General features: G+C 43.1%; 1 protein-coding gene across 5 annotated transcripts in view; it reads left to right on the top strand.

Annotated features, from left to right (window-relative positions):
* Znf385b (zinc finger protein 385B) overlaps nt 1-18,174 on the top strand; it is a 285,693-nt gene that overhangs the window by 213,910 nt on the left and 53,609 nt on the right. For 4 of the 5 annotated variants that reach the window (XM_013346081.1, XM_026778761.1, XM_026778760.1 and 1 more), the window contains one exon: nt 6,905-7,015. In XM_013346081.1, the coding sequence (XP_013201535.1) occupies nt 6,905-7,015 (111 nt within the window). Of the gene's footprint in view, nt 1-1,881; nt 1,921-6,904; nt 7,016-18,174 lie in introns of all 5 variants that reach the window. The other variant, XM_026778759.1, reaches the window with a different exon arrangement.

The raw sequence follows: 18,174 nt of genomic DNA, 5'->3' as shown, positions 1-18,174 counted from the left end.
AAAAACCAAAAAAAAAAAGAAAAAAAAATCAAGTTCTTAAAAAAAAAAAAAGGTACTCAATTGGAATGGGGGTCAAATTAAGAGCAGACAGAATCAAAAAGACAAAAGCCCGGGCACTTCTCCAAGGCACTTGTATGGGCAGCTGCCTTCTGGATTCTAGAAGCTCTAGAACCATCCTGCGCCAGGTGATACATGGTCCCACGGTTCTCTGCAGTGTTCCTTTGCTAGGGTCAGTGTGGGGAGAGAACTGAGCCTAAGCTTGAAGCCTGACTCCAGGACCTAAGCCGAAGGGTGAATGAAGAGCAATCGACTTCATTTCTAAGAGCCTGGGATTCTTCCTCTGTACAGGGGACTCTTCAGTGAGCTAACCCCTCCATGTGCCCTAGCCCAAAGGAAGGCTCCAAGAAGTGAACTGCCCTTCTGATGTTTATTAGCAACAGTGCACATCTAGAGAACAGAATTCCAAATACCCTTGCAAGATGACACTGATGTCACACGCTAAGAGAAGGCTCTTGTATGTGGATACCTAAGGTGTGAGAAGTCCGGAAAAGGGAGAGAGAGCCCAGTTGGTTGTTGTACAGGAAACAGACTGTTTTGTTTGTTTGTTTGTTCCCCATGCTTTCTTATTTTGCTACTAGTGACTTTCAGCCTCCAGATTCCAGTTAATTAGTTTCTCCCATTGCACATCTCCGCTTTAAAACTACGTCCCTCTCATCGTTGACTCATGTCCCCATGCAGATCGGAACACCGTCTGAGCCACAATAGCATTCCAGAGGTGTTTATTGGATGGAAGACGTTCAAATATAAAAATATATAGAGATGGATCGAACCCCTGGCTTCTAATTCTGTTTAGGAGCAGTGGATTTAATGGACTGTGTAGGTCATCTGTGCTTACCAAACGGTTTTAAGGACATTGGTATAAGTAGATGATTGGCTTAAAAGTGAAATTACCTTAAGAACAGAATGGATAAAAGAAAGTCCTCTATAGTTCTGGAATGATATTCCTACTTCCTAGGGTAGCACCTCAGCTATTGCTGGTCCCAGCCTTCCTCCATAGCTAAATTGTTTAAAGACATGGGATGCAGCTTCAGTTTCAGCCTCTTAGAGGTCTTGGATGGGTGAACAAACTCATGATGCTTTGAAGTCCCAGCTAGAAAATCATCTGACATCTAAAATGTAATCACCTGGTCCCACAGCACCGGAGACTCTACCTATCTCTATGGAAGGAACCCAGAGCTACTGTTCTGTATCTGAGTTTCTCCACAAACACCCGTTCTCAGGTGATGGTTCACCCCATACAGCTGCAAGTCACTTGGGAAAGTAATGGTCTTAGAAAATACACGTATTTGTGCAGGTTTGTGGCTCTTGTGATCTTGAAGAGTATATCAAAAGTATGTTTGTTCTCATTCTGATGGTGAAAATGTAGCAGATGTAGTGATCGGGCCAGCTTCATCAGTTCATCTTAGAGTATTGCAATAGCCCACAGTTCATCCCCCCATCCCAGCCTCTGGCCACCTCCTCGGTTCCTGCCGTCAGCCACTACCCCCTCTTTGGTTTCTATCATCTTCCGTTTCATCGCACTGCTAGGCTTTGCTTTTCATTTCTGTGTGGTTGTCATTGGAAGCGCTGCAACAAAGGGCCCCACCTCGCTGCTGTAGTTAGAGCTTTTCAGGCTTCTCCACCTCCGGGAGCCAGAAGTGGACTTCTAAGTCCTGTACATATGTGTGAATTTGCAGGAGCCGGAAGTGGGTTTCTAAGTCATGTAAATACGTGTGAATTTGTGGGAGTCGGAAGTGGGTTTCTAAGTCTTGTAAATACATGCGAATTTGCACGTTCTTCTCAAAGCACCAGGTGATTACTTCTAACTTTTACTTTTTTTAGAAAAGAAGAGGCTTATTTGGGACCAATAAATTCTGCCAGGTAAGGGATTCTGGAAGCTGGAGCTGTATGGCAGGGTTTTATTTTCTTTTATAAGCTTTCTTATGATTATTTCACAGCAAATCATAATTTTCCCTTTCTGTAGACTTTTTTTGTGTAAACAGAAATAGCATGAGCTAAATTGATATAACAATTTAGTAACAAGCATTTGGTCATTTAAAACTTACATCTTACACTTAATAAATTATTGAAATTAACTCATTTTTAACAATTAAATGTCTATGAACTGCCAACTAAATCTTTGAAAATATTGCTTTGGTGTATAATTTTAGTTCTTCTAATAATTTCCCTTAACGTTCTATATATGAAATTATTATATACATATGTATTTTTTCATTTGGTAAATTTAACTTGACATTTTAGGGTTTATGAGAATGTCTTTATTAACCTAGGATCCATTATTCATTCTGGAGATCGCAGGATGAATGAAGAGTTGGCACTGTTGTGTGTCTTCCTGGGGAGGCAGGAAGGATCATCTGTTTGGCCCAGTTGCTGAGGGGTGAACTCTGTCCAAGTCTATAGTACCCGTCCTGCCCAAAAATATTGGGGTTATTTGCAGGGGTGTGCACACATCAAAGGTAGTCAGAAAGTCTTATGGGCAACATACAGGTATCGATGCCACTGAGGAGTCCTGCCCAGGGCATGCACAACTCATGTCAACTGCGCTACGGAGAAGCCCCCTGGGCAATTTGCAAGCAACGCTTCATCTAAAGTGGTCCCCACAGTCCATTGCTTACCTATGTAACCTCCGGGAGGTGTGGGGGGAGAGATCTCATAAAGGACATGAAGGCTCCTGAACCCATACGTCCCCTGAGCCTTGTAGACGCTCCCTCCCTCCAGTGAGGACCTCAACTACTCTCCTCTGATTCAAGGTGGTGATGACCTCATTCAACCCAACTCCACCACAACCGTTGGTCTACCCAAGAGATCTTATAATGACTACAGAGAATGACCATCCATGACAAAAAAAGGCCAATTATTTAATAGTAATTCTTTTTATCTAACTTTTAGAACATTGCAGGAAGACATAAAACAAAGCTTCAGAATATTACATATTCTACTTTTTAAAATATGGAAACTCTTTGTATGATAGTGCAAACCTGAGTCTCACACAAATGGTTCAGATATTGAAGGTCAGACGTCTAAACCCAGCCCTTGTTTCAAGGGATCGCGTGACCAAAATAAAAAAGAAAACACAACCTAAAAAGAGTGACATCATCCTAGATCACAGTCTCAGAGGTTCTGGCCGACAGTCTGTGGCTCTGTTTATTCTGGGCCTGTGATGAGGCCGAAGGAACACTGTGCTGTTGGGATGATGTGGGTGGCTGGCAGAGGCTGCCCATCTTACCACACATAGGAAGCAGGGTGGGAGGGAGAGACTGGGGGCCAGGTAGACCCTTCAGCAGCTGGTGCCCAGTAGTCTGCCTCCTCCTGGGAGGCCTGACCTCTCCCAAGCTCCACCATCTGTCTCCCTAACACCACCCATGAAAGATGGAACACCAAGCCCACGCGAGACATTTTACGTTCAAGCCATAGGAGGAGAGGCTTCTTTAGGTTCCAGTCTGTTATGGCAGGGTTGGTGTGGTGACCTGAGCAGCTACCATCCTGATGGGCAGAGGGGACAGTAGAGGCTTGTGCTGCAGGGTTTCCTCCTTCTTACCTTTTAGCTCCTCCCTGCTCCCCCAGCCTACTGGGTAGTGCCACTCGCATTAGGATGGGTTGTGCCCCCCACACACACATCGTCTCCCAGCCCCCTCTGTCTCCACCCCCATCCCTGGATTAGCTGATCCTCTATGGAAGTGGCCTCACAGATATACCGAGAGGTGTACGTGTCTCAATCCATACTGGCACTCAGGACCTGCCATCAAAATAAACATTCATGGAAAAGATAAAAGGGATTTAGACACGATATTTTCTGAAAATCTGTGTAAGGAAATTGATCATTTTCAGTAGAAAATAGAGTACGTTTTTCTAATACTCATTTATTTTTTTACTAGAAAAACCTTCCTTTTCTAGTTTTCGCATGCTTTATACATTAAATGACTGATCAACCCCTGTGAATATAGTAGTATATATAATATACTCTTTCTGTTAGATACATTCCTATAGTTGATGAGCTCATTAGCCAACCCTTCTTTTTTAATCATTTATTTTACATCCCAACCACGGTTCCCCTCCCTCCTCTCCTCCCAGTCTCTCCCCTCCACTTCCCCTCTGTACCCCACAATCCACTCCTCCTCAGTTTCTATTCAGAAAAGGACAGGTCTCCCATGGATATCACAAAACATGGCATATCAAGTTACATTGAGACTAGGAACCTCCCGCCTGCTTTAAAGCTGGGCAAGGCTACCCAATATGAGGAGTAGGCTCTCAGAAGCTAGCCAAAGAGTCAGGCAGCCCCTGCTCCCCCTGTTAGGAGTTCCACAAGAAGACCAAGCTACACAATAAAGCAACCTTTTAAATGGGAGACAGCAGAGGTACGTTTTTGATATGGCTAGTTGCATGTCATTCAAATGAAGGCAGCAAGTCAGGAAACAAGGACGCCAGTCAAACTGCTGTCCCAACTGAATGGACTTTGTGAGGAAATCTCTGATTTCACACACTCATCTGGTGACGGTGTCTTGCAGGGACCTCCTTAATGTGCTTTGGAAAGCAGGTGGTGGGAACTTGTCTGCCTCTATATTTGGAGTGTTCAGCCTTGACTTACACTTAGGGATGGAAAATAGGAAGCAATGTTTTCAGTCTGGTGTGGTACAGATGTCAGATTTGAGCACGATACAGTTATATTGGGAATTCTTTGAAAAAGAATTTAGGGGGAACAGTTCTATTCAGGGATTGAGCTGGATCCACCCCTAATTACCTTGGTTTGATAAAAAAAAATTTAAACTAGAATATTTTAGGTTCTAATTTTGTATGTGCTTCTGGGCTGTACCATAGGTAAAATCGAGAGAGATGCATTTATTTTAAGCAATGGAAGTTTTTAATTTAAAGATGACTTTTCAATGTTTTTTGAATGAGTGATAGGAAAAATGTACATTCTAGGTATGGTTAAATGAATAAGATTGTTGATGCTTTGATATATGCTTGTTGTAAAGATAAAGGAATAGTGCAGAATACAGTAAAGATGAGTTAAGTGACAATCATGAGCTGGCGTTTGGTAGATGGCCATGCAGTTTGGTCCTCGGTATTTCATACGTCACCCGATGGGAAGTATGTTACATCGGCTAAGAATAAAATCTCGTGATAACAGGCTCTTCTGTCAACTTCGAAAATTTGGGGATTTTTCTAAATACTGCCAGTTAGGTTAGGCTATCTATTTTATTTTTAGGCCTGATACAAATTGATATGCCGCTATATCCCTAGGAGCCACCAGAAAGTATTTAGATAGGCACATCTACAGAGAGAATAAACACCTGAAGTTTGCTTTCCTGACTTTTTGGGATTTTTTTTCTCACTGGTAGTATTTTTGTTTAACTCAGTTCTGTGCTGTCCAATCCTCGTACGATAAAATTCAAGGACTGCTGAGGTAAGACGGTGGTGACCTTTGCCTAGCATCCACGAGGCTCAGGTTGGGATGTGAGGCCGTATCTGCCACTCCAGGAAATGCGTGTTCAAACCATCACCCCTGTGTTCATAGTGGCTGTTCCTTTACTATCTCCTCTGCCAACTCTTAAACTTATACCAAAAGGGGGCTAATTCTAATAACTTCACATTTTTATTTTTGTAGACTCTCACATATGAGTTCACTGCATTTTCCCAATTTCTCCCCCCCTCCATTTCTCTAGTGTTCTGCACCCCCCCCTCAGATTAGTTCTCTCCTCTTCTACAATTACCGTTGTGTTTCATGTACGTCTCACGACTCTTGTTGCCTGTGACATAAAGAGCAATAACTCTGCCCTCTTTCTCGCTGCGCGTTAAGTTATCCTAAGTGCTAATTTTATACTTTCTTGATTTATAAGCATGATCAGGGATGGGATTTATTTCTCCTCTCTCAAATGTCGTTGACTAATCCCACGTGAGACTCTGAGCCTGGGAGATTTCCTTGGTGGTGGTGTCAGCTGACCCGCCCTTGTTCACGTCACACCTGGTGAGTGATTCATCGCTCATCGCCTGCATTGTTTCGTGAGCTGCCAGTTGTCTGATGTTAATGCTGGGGATTAGTCGCTGGGGTACACGGGAGAATCATCACGGTCTCTTTTTATCTACTCCGTGTCTGTCTAGAACTGTTTCTGTAAGGGTGGGGGCTCGACATCATGCGTGTTTCTACGGCTGAATACTTTCATTACTGTACGTTTTCCCTAATGTGTATGTTTTATATGGAAGCCAAAAGGAATCGTAGGCTATAAATCAAAACCTTGCTTGATCAATATTTAAACAAGGATTGCAGATTAACCAATCTGATACATGCATCTGAGTGCTCATTTGTAATATACTTTCCAGTACAGTGAATTTCAATCCATAGGACATGAAAGCTAATAAATTATTTTAAAATAAAGATACACACTTTCTGTTCTGTAATAAGAGCCTGACATTTACAACTTTGCCATGAATCAAAACTTAAGACGTTAAATATATCTGTAGTGACTGTCACTGAGATCGTTCAAGAACTATGCTGAGCATTATAGCTTCCTACAAGGAAAACATTAACAACCTAATTTTAACCCTAACACATGGATCTTTAGTTTTCTGTAGTGTAACTCTTTAAAATGTCCCATGCCTCATTGATAGCAGGTCGCTAGGGGTGTGGTGATTTTCTTGTGGTCTTTGGTTTGTTTTGCTTTTGTTTTTATTCTTAATTCCTGGAGACAGCCTTACTGGTGAGTGAGATTCTTTGATAGCCTCATTGGGAAGCTAAGAGTTAAAGCCTTAAGGAGTAATTCTGCTCCACTTCTTTGCCCGCAGTGCTGTCTCTGTCTTTCCTTTGAAGATAATTTTGACCCTTTGTTTTTAATCATTTGCTCTTCAGATGGACCCTGTGCAGAAAGCCGTCATTAACCACACGTTTGGAGTCTCCATTCCCCCGAAGAAGAAACAAGTTATTTCTTGTAATGTCTGTCAGCTGCGCTTTAACTCAGACGTGAGTATCACTTTTTTTCTTTCTGAAGGGTGTTGATTGTAGCAGTGCTGATTGGCCTGAAGATGTCCATCTCTTCACTTGCTCTGTGGTCTTTCAGCACCGGTTCCCCCTGATGACCCACTGGCTCCAGGGTGTCCAGTCTCCAAGTGACTTAGATTTGGTGCTTCAAATAAGAACAGTAGGGCAAGTGATTGATCATAAAAGTTAGGACATTCTCTTGTTTTATACTGGATCCCATTGATTCTATTTGCTTGTCAAAAATATTTGAAAATTAGAAATTATGAAAAAACTGTGTGAATGCTAAGAAGACTACTGAGTTTTTGACAAGAACGATCATATTTCATGCATGTGTTCAATCTTATTAGCTAGCCAAAGACTAGTGTATTATGCAGGTTATGTCTCCAATTCTTTTAAATATAGGAAAAAAATTCTATAACTAGCCAACATAGACATTCTGCTGAAAAGAGGTACCAAGGAAAGGGTAAATTCTAAATAGATTTTTAAATGTAAAAAAATAAATGACAGTAGAAATCTGGCAATATTCAACTGCCAAACAAAACCAGTTTCCAGGATGGTTAAAGAAAATGTCATACATTTACATAATGGAGTACTACACAGTGGTAAAAAAATAATGACATCTTGAAATTTTCGTGCAAATGGATGGATCTAGAAAAAAAACACATTGAGTGAGGTAACCCAGACTCAGAAAGTCAGCTATAATATGTCCTCACTCAAACGTGGCTTTTAGACATAAAGCAAAGAAAAAAACTAACCTATAGTTCACAACCCCAGAGAACCTAGACAACAAAGAGAACCCTAAGAGGACACACATGGGTCTACATAGGAAGGTGAAAAAAGACAGAGATCTCCTGAGTAAACTGGGAGTGTGGGGGTCACAGTAGAGGCTTGAAGAGGGGGGAAAGGAAGGGAGAGGAGCAGAGAAAAAGGCATAGCTCAATAAAAAAAAAAAGTGAAAAAAAAATACCAGTTTCCAGTGCAGATGGGATCTGACGACAGTATCTTAGATGTGGGATTTCCCAAGTTTCTGGATTCAAAAAGCCATTCTGCAAAGAGCATACCACAGATTTGATGTGTTTTTAGAAATACAAAACTAGCAAGGCATCCTTCTTCATGTATACCACGATGTGACACTTCCATAGTTCTACACAGTAAACACAATGAAATTGCACTCACTGGAAAAGAAGTTGATCATGATCTAAACAATTATATTTCATGTGATTTCAACTAAAGACTGGTGACTGTTGGGTACCTCATAAAATTCCATTCTGAAGAATTTAAATGTCCCGGCATAAACAGAGGAACATAGGATGTCAGTACATTCGATGTCTCAGTGCTATTGAGATCTCAATTCTCCTCAGGCTGTAAAGACAGCAGAGTGAATACCCAGACTCCCCAAACCCTATCTTTTTGTTAATAATCACCCATAAAGATGTATACTTCCTGATTTTAGTGCTTACTACAAAACCCACAGTTTTCAAGGAACTTTGAAAAATCAGTACACCTTGGCTCAGCAGTGGAAAGTACTTGCTACTTTTGCAGAGGACTTGGGTTCCATTCCTCCATAACTCCAGTTTCTGGGGAACCAGCACCCTCTTCTGGTCTCCATGGTACAGCACACACTAGTGCACTGGCATCCATGCAGGTGAAACACGCACACACATAAAGATAAATACATCCTCTTTAAAATCTCATCCGTTTGAGCTCCTCAAGCCCGACTTGCGGTTCCCAATTACTATCAACACTTTGTACTTTTTATGTAACCTTCCGGAGTTGATTTATGGAACTATATCTAAATGTGACTGTGTTTTTCTTTCTCTTAGGTATAGAGTAGCAAGCTTTTCTCTGCCTTTGTCTGTTGGTTGGTTTGTTCGTTTGTTTGGTGTTTATGCAGCACACTTGCACTGTGTTCATGTGTATTTGCATGTGTATATACATGTCTATGTGCAGGCATGCACATGTGTGACCGAGAGTGTGAAGGTCAGAAGTTGATGTCACATGTTTTTCTCAATCTCTCTCCGCCTTGTTTTCTCCCTAAACCTGGAGCTCATCTTTTCAGCTTGACTGTCTGGTCAGTGAGTTCCAGAGATCCGATTCTCTGTCCCCAGCAGATTGCTGCCACGCTTGGCTTTTGCACGGACGCTCATATTCTCGTGTTCGCATGGCAGACACTTTACACATCGAGCCATCTCGCCACCTCCTGCCTTGTCTTTCTCACAGCACGGTGTTTGACTGAGAAGCCTTTCTGTCCATGTAGAGTACTCCTTGACCTTCTGATTTGCAAACATGCTAGACAAAGATGCTAATGTCTTAACCTAGATCCTCATAATATGTTACGTTACATCACAAAGGGGACTAAAGGCTGTAATAGCCCGTCTCTAAAACAGAAAGTCCATCATGTGTCTTGTGCCCATGTGCCCGGTGTATACAAGACTCCTTAAAAAGGGAAGAGGAAGGCAAAAGAAGCAGTCATTAATGGTTCATCGATTGCCCATTGACGGCTTTGAAGTTAAAGGAATGTGCCAAAAGCCAAGGAGTGTGCACAGGTCTACAAGTCAATCTTACCAATACCTTCGTTTTAGCCCACATCACATTTCTGGTACCCAGCTAGGCAATAACAAATTTGTGTTGCTTTTAGCTTATGACCGTTTCCTGTGAAAGCAGTATAGCCTAGTAGCACACTAGTCTCTGTGTGTGCCCCGTAGTCTGTTGACTTAGTACCCGTTAGCATTTGTGCATCCGTGTCCCATGGTTTGTTTGTTCAGTGCCTTCTAAGTGACCATGTAGGTTGTTTCCCATTTAGGAAAATTGCATATATTTTCATAGTCAATACACAACAGAACCAGGACATAAATCTGGGCATCTTGCCTCTAAATCTGCAGGTGTGCCTACAATACTATTTCCAGTAAGTTGACTTTTGTCTAAGGATTAATTGAACCCCTTCTGGAAAACAGTAGGACATTCCAAAGAGTTAGTTTTTTTCCAGCGAGGGCTGTGTGACTGCCTGGGATCCGTCCTTACACAGGAAAACGAGAGCATGTTGCAGCCTTCCACTGTGTTCTCTATGTCACATAGAACACTGCACTCAGAGTCTCTGAGGGCAGAGACATACAGATCTCCGAGGGTTTAAGGCCAGCCTGGTCTACGTGTGAGTTTCAGGACAAACAAGCTACATAGACCCTGTCTCAAAAAAAAAAAAAGTTCTTGAACATGGATTTAAGTTCTGGTTTCAAACCTGGAAAATAACAGCAACACTGCTGACCTTAGTTTTATGATGGGAAAATGGACTGTTCCAGCTCTATGGTTAAAAATAATCCCCATGGTATCACCATCAACAGAACAGAACATAAACACATCTGTCATACAGATAGGGCAGCTAAGACCTCAGAATTATGCTTCCTATTGTGTCATGGAAGCCAGGTGTGGTGATGCACCCCTGCAATGTCAGAACACAGAGTCAGCAGTTGACAGCCAGCCTTGTCTACAGAGCAAGTGTGAAACCCTGTTTGCAAAACCAAAATAGAAAAAAAAAAACAGAACCAAAACCGAATCTGTCCCATGTGTGCTTTGAGGGGAGTTGTGAGGTGTGAGAAGCTTCTCTGTAGTTCAGAATGTCTCCTGCTTTTGGTCTGTGCTCACCATCATCCATTTTTTCTAAGTGTAAATAATGCAGGTAAGGCAGCTGCAAACGTGTTAACAGATGACCACCAGCTTCCTGTCACTACCCAGTAGCCCTGTGGAGAAGAAAGAAAAAAAAATGAGATTTCTGAGTCATGCTTAGATTCTGAGCAATAAAACTGTAAAATCTGGATGGCAAATGCAAAAATGTGACATATATGTGTTCCCAGTGTTTAGCAATGTGCTATAATCTGCATAACCGAGCTCTCTAACTGAGCATTTTTTATTGGGAAGGGAGTTTATTATTTTATAATTACCCTATTTACATTTTAATGCAAGAATTAAGAAGATGCTCATCCTTATTTCCTTTAATAACATTTCTACATCAGCCCCAGACTGAATTGGCTTCACTCTTCAGTGCAGAAAGTATGTTTATGAAAGATCTGGAAGGCAAATTTGCACAGTAAACAGACGGTTCTCCACGGCTCCCTGTAACACACAGAAAACACACCAGGGCAGACCTTGTGCTGTGAAACCCAGAGCGGACCTAGTTTAAGTATTCTGCAGCCTGCTTTGTCCAGCTTTTACCATCTCAGTAGAGTGCCACTGTTGGAAGGCAAAAAGCTACAGCTTTATTTACACAATGAAGCCTTATGTAAATGAGAAGGCATTAATCACAAACAGTTCCCAAGTGAACCTTTACAAATTGACACCATTAACTTTGCCAGGGGCAGGCCAGGCACTGCCGTCCAGGAATAATACACTTTCCAGAAGAGTCCTGGACCTTGGTGCAAATACGTGCAGATGCCAGTTCCTGCTTTCTTCTTCATCATCTTCCTAACCCGTGGTAAACCAAACGAGCTTGTCATGAGCCCCCATGTTCCTTCGTCCGTTGATAAATGAGTGCACAGTGTGGGAGGGTCATAAATTGATGGGCCTGAGTAGGAATCCATAGCTCTCTAGAGTAGAGCCCCGGCAGGAGAAGGAGCTAGTGTACACTTCGCCAATAATACCTTGAGGCAAACATTCTTCTCCTTTTTGGCAGTGTTGGAAGCTGGGAGATCACAAATAGTTTCTAATTTGCATATTAATTTCAGCTCCCTGGAGACTAGCAGTAGAAGGATCAAGGAAATACAAGTGGAGTTTTACATAAGAGGAGCTGGGCAACGTGGTTTTCAGTGTTTAGAAACACAGATGCTTCATCATCCTCTTACCCACAGTTCACTGTAAACGACCTTCATCTCACCTGCATCCCCATGCTTGGTCATCCCCATGCATCATCATCCCCATGCAACTTCATCGCCATGCATCATCATCCCCATGCATCATCATCCTCTCACCACAGTTCACTGTAAACGACCTTCATCTCACCTGCATCCCCATGCTTGGTCATCCCCATGCAACCTCATCGCCATGCATCATATCATGCCCAATCATCATCATCCCCATGCAACTTCATCGCCATGCATCATCATCCCCATGCATCGTCATCCCCATGCAACTTCATCGCCATGCATCATCATCCTCTCACCATAGCTCACTGTAAACGAACTTCATCTCACCTGCATCCCCATGCATTGTCATCCCCATGCAACTTCATCACCATGCATCATCATGCCCACGCATCATCATGCCCACGCATCATCATCCCCATGCATCGTCATCCCCATGCAACTTCATCGCCATGCATCATCATCCTATCACCATAGCTCACTGTAAACGACCTTCATCTCACCTGCATCCCCATGCTTGGTCATCCCCATGCAACTTCATCCCCATGCATCATCATCCCCATGCAACTTCATCGCCGTGCATCATCATCCCCACGCATCATCATCCTCTCACCATAGCTCACTGTAAACGACCTTCATCTCACCTGCATCCCCATGCTTTGTCATCCCCATGCAACTTCATCCCCATGCATCGTCATCCCATGCATCATCATCATCATCTCACCACAGTTTACTGTAAAAGACCTTCATTTCACCTGCAGTGAGACGAAGTGTTGGAATGCATCATTAAGGCTACAAATTATAAAGCATGAGATAGTATCCCTGATGCTAATGCCGTTGCTTTCATTATTAGCAAGGGGCTAAACTTGCAAAATTTACAGTGTTTTGAGTCCCACCATAGACCACATTCTCTTCATTTTATCTTACTTTAAGGCATTTGTAGGTTGGTGTGTTTTGTGACATCGTCCTGTCTGGGTTATGGTTTAGCTGGTGTCTCTGGATTTCAGCCTTCTGTCCTTCTTGCTGTGTTTTATGCCTTCCTGTCTGGGGATATGAAGAGATGACCTCATCCCATTTCATTGATTGACCTCAGAATATTATAGGCGGGCAGGAAACTAAAGGTTGCTTCGAAGAGAAAATGATAGGGTGACCAACCATTTGTGTGAACATTTTTTAGGGTGACCTTACTCTTATTCTTGACTATAAACCTCTGAAATTTTGAAAATCGCAGCCATTCAGAGATCAGCAGCAATTCCCTGGACTGCAGTTAGCAGGCAATTGGTACTTCTGCATGCCCTGGCACCCTCATTTCGCGGTACTTCTGCAAGCCCTGGCACCCTCATTGTATGCCTGTGACATCTTAGTGCAGCCATTTCACCCAGTTTGTCCCCTCTGGCCTTCCTGCCCGTTCCCACCTCCCTGCTCTATTCTAAGTTTCCTTCCGACCTCCTGATTTCTTTAGCTGTTAAAATCTCACAGTGCAAACTCTCCCGCCTTTCTGTAAACAAACTTCGTCCACCACGTGACATTTAAGAAGCCTTCCCGCCCTGTCTGCAGAGGCACCGGCATTCTCTAGAGCCCACCCAGCAGCATCCTCAGCAGTCAAGAGGTTGGCTATTATGCCACAACTGTGGACCCCACACGAATTTTCTTCCCACACAATGTTTGTGGGCTCCCCGGTGCTTGGCCACCAGACCTGACTGTCCCTCTCCACCAGCTGCCCTGTGACACCAAGTCCCCGTAGCAGCTGCCCTTCCTCGGAAATCAGATCACCCAAGAACCTGGAACCTTGTAAGGCACTGCCTTAGAAACGTCCCTTTAAGCAGAACTAGCGCAGGCTGCAAGGATTTTTCTGAAACTTCGGCACCATTTAGGAGTCCAGGGAACTCTTCAATTTACTGATGACATTCTTGAACTATCTTTTGTCTCTAAAATATGTCGTTCCTTGTTCTTCCCTGTGTTCTCTTCCAACCCGTTCCACTTCTTCTTCCTTCCTTTTCCTCCTTTCTTCCCCCGACACAATGGAGTAGCAAATGCACTCTTTCCCCATCTTTCTTCAACACTGGTAATGTTTTTATTAATCCTTTTTTCCCTTAAGCAGACTCTTTGCTTTCAGTTCAGAAAATTCATCTTCTGCTACTTGACTCTCCCCAGCATAAGGTCGCTGTCCCATGAATAGAACCAACTTCTACACATGAATTAAGGCTGACTAACTGTTCCCTACCTCAGAAATAAGCATCTAACCACTGTCAACCACCTGTGCACATCTACTCTATTGCTCTCGAAAGCCCTTGGGAGAGGTAGCGACTCCTCTAGGTTTTCATTTATACAATTGCATATGAATTTTATAAAGAATAATATGATTATTAAATATATAAAATATAATGTAAATATAAAACCTTCTATACTTACAAGCATGGCTTGGACATTTCCTCCCCCCTCAAAAGTCTTGTATGTATCTGTACTGAAAATACAGGCCATTTCCTTGACTTTCTTCCCTAAACAAAATAGCATGAGAACTGTTACACAGCATTTATATTTTAATATAAATTTATGTTTAATGTAAGTTTATATTCATATTTTAATTTGTATTTTAATATAAATATTTATATTTTATTGGTACTCTAGAGGTTATTGAAAAGAATACAGGCCGTTATATGCAAATGCCATGTCATCCTACTTAAGAAACCTCAGCAATCCCAGATCTGGGCACTCAGGAAGCTTCTGGAACCAATCCCTCAGGAACACGAGGAAGAGCTACACACACACACTCATGGATAAGTTGTACGTGTTTGAGAGTACCGGTGCCCGGTCTATTCGATTTTTGCCTCTGCTGACATGGTTCCTAATGGGAAAAAAAAGAGTCCTGGAAGTTGCCCCTGAAACGTGAGGCTGTGGTGGGTTGGAGAAGGTTGGACTTTAGCTGAACTCTGCAGCAGAGATTAAACAAGGAGCTGCCACAGGGACGCTGCTCGCGTTGCTGATCCAGGAACTTCCATGCTTAGTGCAAAATTTACATCTACTATTAAGCCATACGAATTATTAGAAAAATTAATATTGTGAGTTTGAAACCCCAACCAGTTCTGTCGGGAACAAAGGTGTGGTGCCGAAAATAGAAGGAATCGATAGCTCCCGATGAAAACCTGCAAAGTGATGGCCAGCGCTTGTCAAACATTTTACATTTTTTCCCATAAATAAGACTATTTATATTGATTCTTAGGTTTGGAGGGTAGCGAAGCAGATAGGAGGTAATTAAAAGCATAAATCTCCAGAGCCTAAGAAGGTAATTCTCTGTTTCTCCGACAGAGCTGACAAAGTGATGAACAATTGTTGCTTCCGCATGACAGAAATATAGCGTGATTACACGGAACAGGGACACGGGGTGCTAAAAGTTTTCTCCAGTGGCTACCATTAAACAAGCTCTTAAAAGTTCAGTCAGCCTTTCGAGGTACATAGTAGTCACTCATTAAATTCTTTCAAACATTGCTTCCACGTAGCGCTGTACAGCAACGTTCAGTCCTCAGCATTTCCTTCTATCTTAAGTAGATATGTGGAGAGTTTAGGACTGACTTTAGACTCACCGGTGCCTCAGGACTGGGGACGTGGCTTTCTCTGGCAAAGTACCCATCACACAGGCCAAGGACTGGAGTTAGATACCTATCAGTGACCCCAGTGCCCGGGGTCCTGGGACAGGTAGATGCTTGGTGCTCATTGGTTAGCAGCTTAGCTGAAACATGGTTCAAGTTCAGTGATTGACCCTGTCTCTAAACAAACAAAGAAACAAAATGAAGAACAGTGGAGCAGGATCATACATGATGACCTCTGTTCCGTGCATGTGCACGCAGGTACACACATACCTGCAAAGATGAGCACAGGAGTAAGTGCATAACACACACACACACACACACACACACACACACACACACACACACACATACACTCTAAATTTACCACCAGGAGGAAGAAAAGACTACGTTAGAACGACCAGTTTTGTTTTGTTTTGTTTTTGAAGTGAGCATAACAACTTAGACTCATCAGTTCCTAGATTGCGCTGATGAGGAGATCTCGTGGTATATATGACTCATCATTTTTCTGGCTCTTCTTCAGACACAGAAACGCCCGCCTGGCACGGAGCGCTAGCTCCCATTTGTTTCTAGCCGTGTGTGGCATGGTATGGTCAGCCTAACTGGATGGTGCCCGGAGTGTAAATGTGGGCGTTAGCCTGAAGGCGCCAACACCCAGCCCTGCTAGCCAAGGTCCATTCTTGAGAGAAAACCACCATTATGACTAACTCAGTCGCCACAGCTAGCTTTGGTCCTTCTCCAGCACGTGGTTGGCTGACCAGATGTTAGCAACAGCCCTGAAGAACGCTAGAGGGACTTAGCTTCTCGGTTCTAAAACTGTCCTGCTAAGAACTCTTCTAACACAAAGCTTTCTCTTTCTAACCCTTTACAGATTTCCAAGTCACTGTGTTGTTGATTGTTCTTCACCTGAAAGTTCCCATGCCTCTTGGGATTTAGGAAAGACGAGGGCTAACAGTGTGTGTTTTACTTGTTCCCTGGATATGGATTTCCTCAGTTAAGACTGATTCTAGAATCGTTAACAATCAGGAAAGGTTTCGCTTGACTTTTGTGGCTTGAGATTTCAGCTACACCTTCATTCAATGTATAATTAAAGGCAGAAACTCTGGTCTGAGCCCCTGTAGGCTCAGTGTGATGAGCAGCTGGTGTAAAGTGGATTTCTGGGCTTTGTTTTAGGAAACAGTTGGTTTCTCGTAGCTCCTGTCCGTGTGCTGTATTAGGCAGCTGACTAGAATTTTTGCCATTTTCACAACAAGAAATGGAAAGTATGATTTATGTATGACCAAAACAGGAAAAAAAATGGTTGCAAGTTTGTATGCTCCACTACTTGAATAAGTGGAGTGACTTAAAACAGTTTAGAACATTCTGCAAGAGGGAGACCTTTTTAGCTAATTTTACCTCTCAGGCAGCAACTTGAATAAATAGGAGAGTTTTTGTACTGCAGGCCCAAGGCCTTCTAATCTGATGGCTTGGCAAGGTGGCTGTAAGGCTGTAGGAACCTGAGCATCCATGGCCGGCTTCCATCCGTCTCTAAAATACCCAGACTCTCCTGGCCAAAGGAATGTGTGAACAGGGTGTCTGAGAGTGAGTTTTTCGAGGAGAGGGAAGCAGCTAAAAACAAACAAACAACATCAAAACAACTAGGCCAATCCCTGCATCAGAAGGAAGGCCTAAGCAATTTCCTCAGGGACTTGGTCATCTACCTGAGGAAAGGAGGGAGAGAGAAAGAAGGAAAAAAGGAGGGAGGGAGAGAGAGAGAGAGAGAGAGAGAGAGAGAGAGAGAGAGAGAGAGAGAGAGAATGGGATAGACATTTAAGGCTGCTGAACCGTGTGTTGCTAGCTGCAGTATAATTCAGGAGAGAACAGAACCTGTGGCTAGAACAATCTCAGCAGAAAGCTCTTTGATGGCGCCACCTCCCTGCCTGGCGCTACAGTATTAACTCTCCGCACCGCTTCTCTGTAATCGCACACAGGTGGTAAGGAAGGGAAAGCGTCCAGAGCGGGTCAGTCAGGGTTGAGCAAAAGAAAACTGGAGAACTACGAAATTCAATAGCTTAAACAGGCAGGGCTCGGCCAAGCTTGGTGACGGTGGCTCCTGCCTTTTGTTCTGCCACTCAGGAGGCAGAAGTAGGTGAATCTCTGTGATTCCGAGGCTAGCCTAGTACTCCTTACAGAGACCAGGCTAGCCAGACTCCTTAGTGAAACCCTGTTTCACAAAACAAATAAAACAGCAACAATAACAAAAGTCAAGTAGGTCTCATTACATAAGTGGCCGTCATGGACTTCGGATAAGCAACAGGGAATCCACGGCCTCCCAGAATTATGCAGGGTATTTTGTATTTTCGTATCTGAAACCAGATACGGGTAACTGATCTGTCTTCTCATGGGGCCAATGTTCCACATCTTTCATCAACATGATGCAATGTTCTAGCCCTTAATTGCTTTTTGGGATTATTATTTCAACTTGCCTAAACTTTTTGCCTTTCTTTTCTTTTCTCTTCTTCCTCCCCGTCCCTCTTCTTCATGCTTTTCTTCTTTCTCTTTCTTTTCTCAGTGACAGTGGTGGTGATTTGATTAAACCCAGGGTCTCATACTAGGCAAGTTCAATTGAGCTAAATCACCAGCTAGCTCTCGTGTGAATCTAAAAGCAAGCGAACAAAGCCACTCTACTCCACGGCCCTCTCTCTCTCTCTCTCTCTCTCTCTCTCTC

The sequence above is a fragment of the Microtus ochrogaster genome, chromosome 4 (assembly GCF_000317375.1).
Source record: "Microtus ochrogaster isolate Prairie Vole_2 chromosome 4, MicOch1.0, whole genome shotgun sequence".
Classification (NCBI taxonomy): Eukaryota; Metazoa; Chordata; class Mammalia; order Rodentia; family Cricetidae; genus Microtus; species Microtus ochrogaster.
This window is presented reverse-complemented; position numbering and strand designations above follow the sequence as displayed.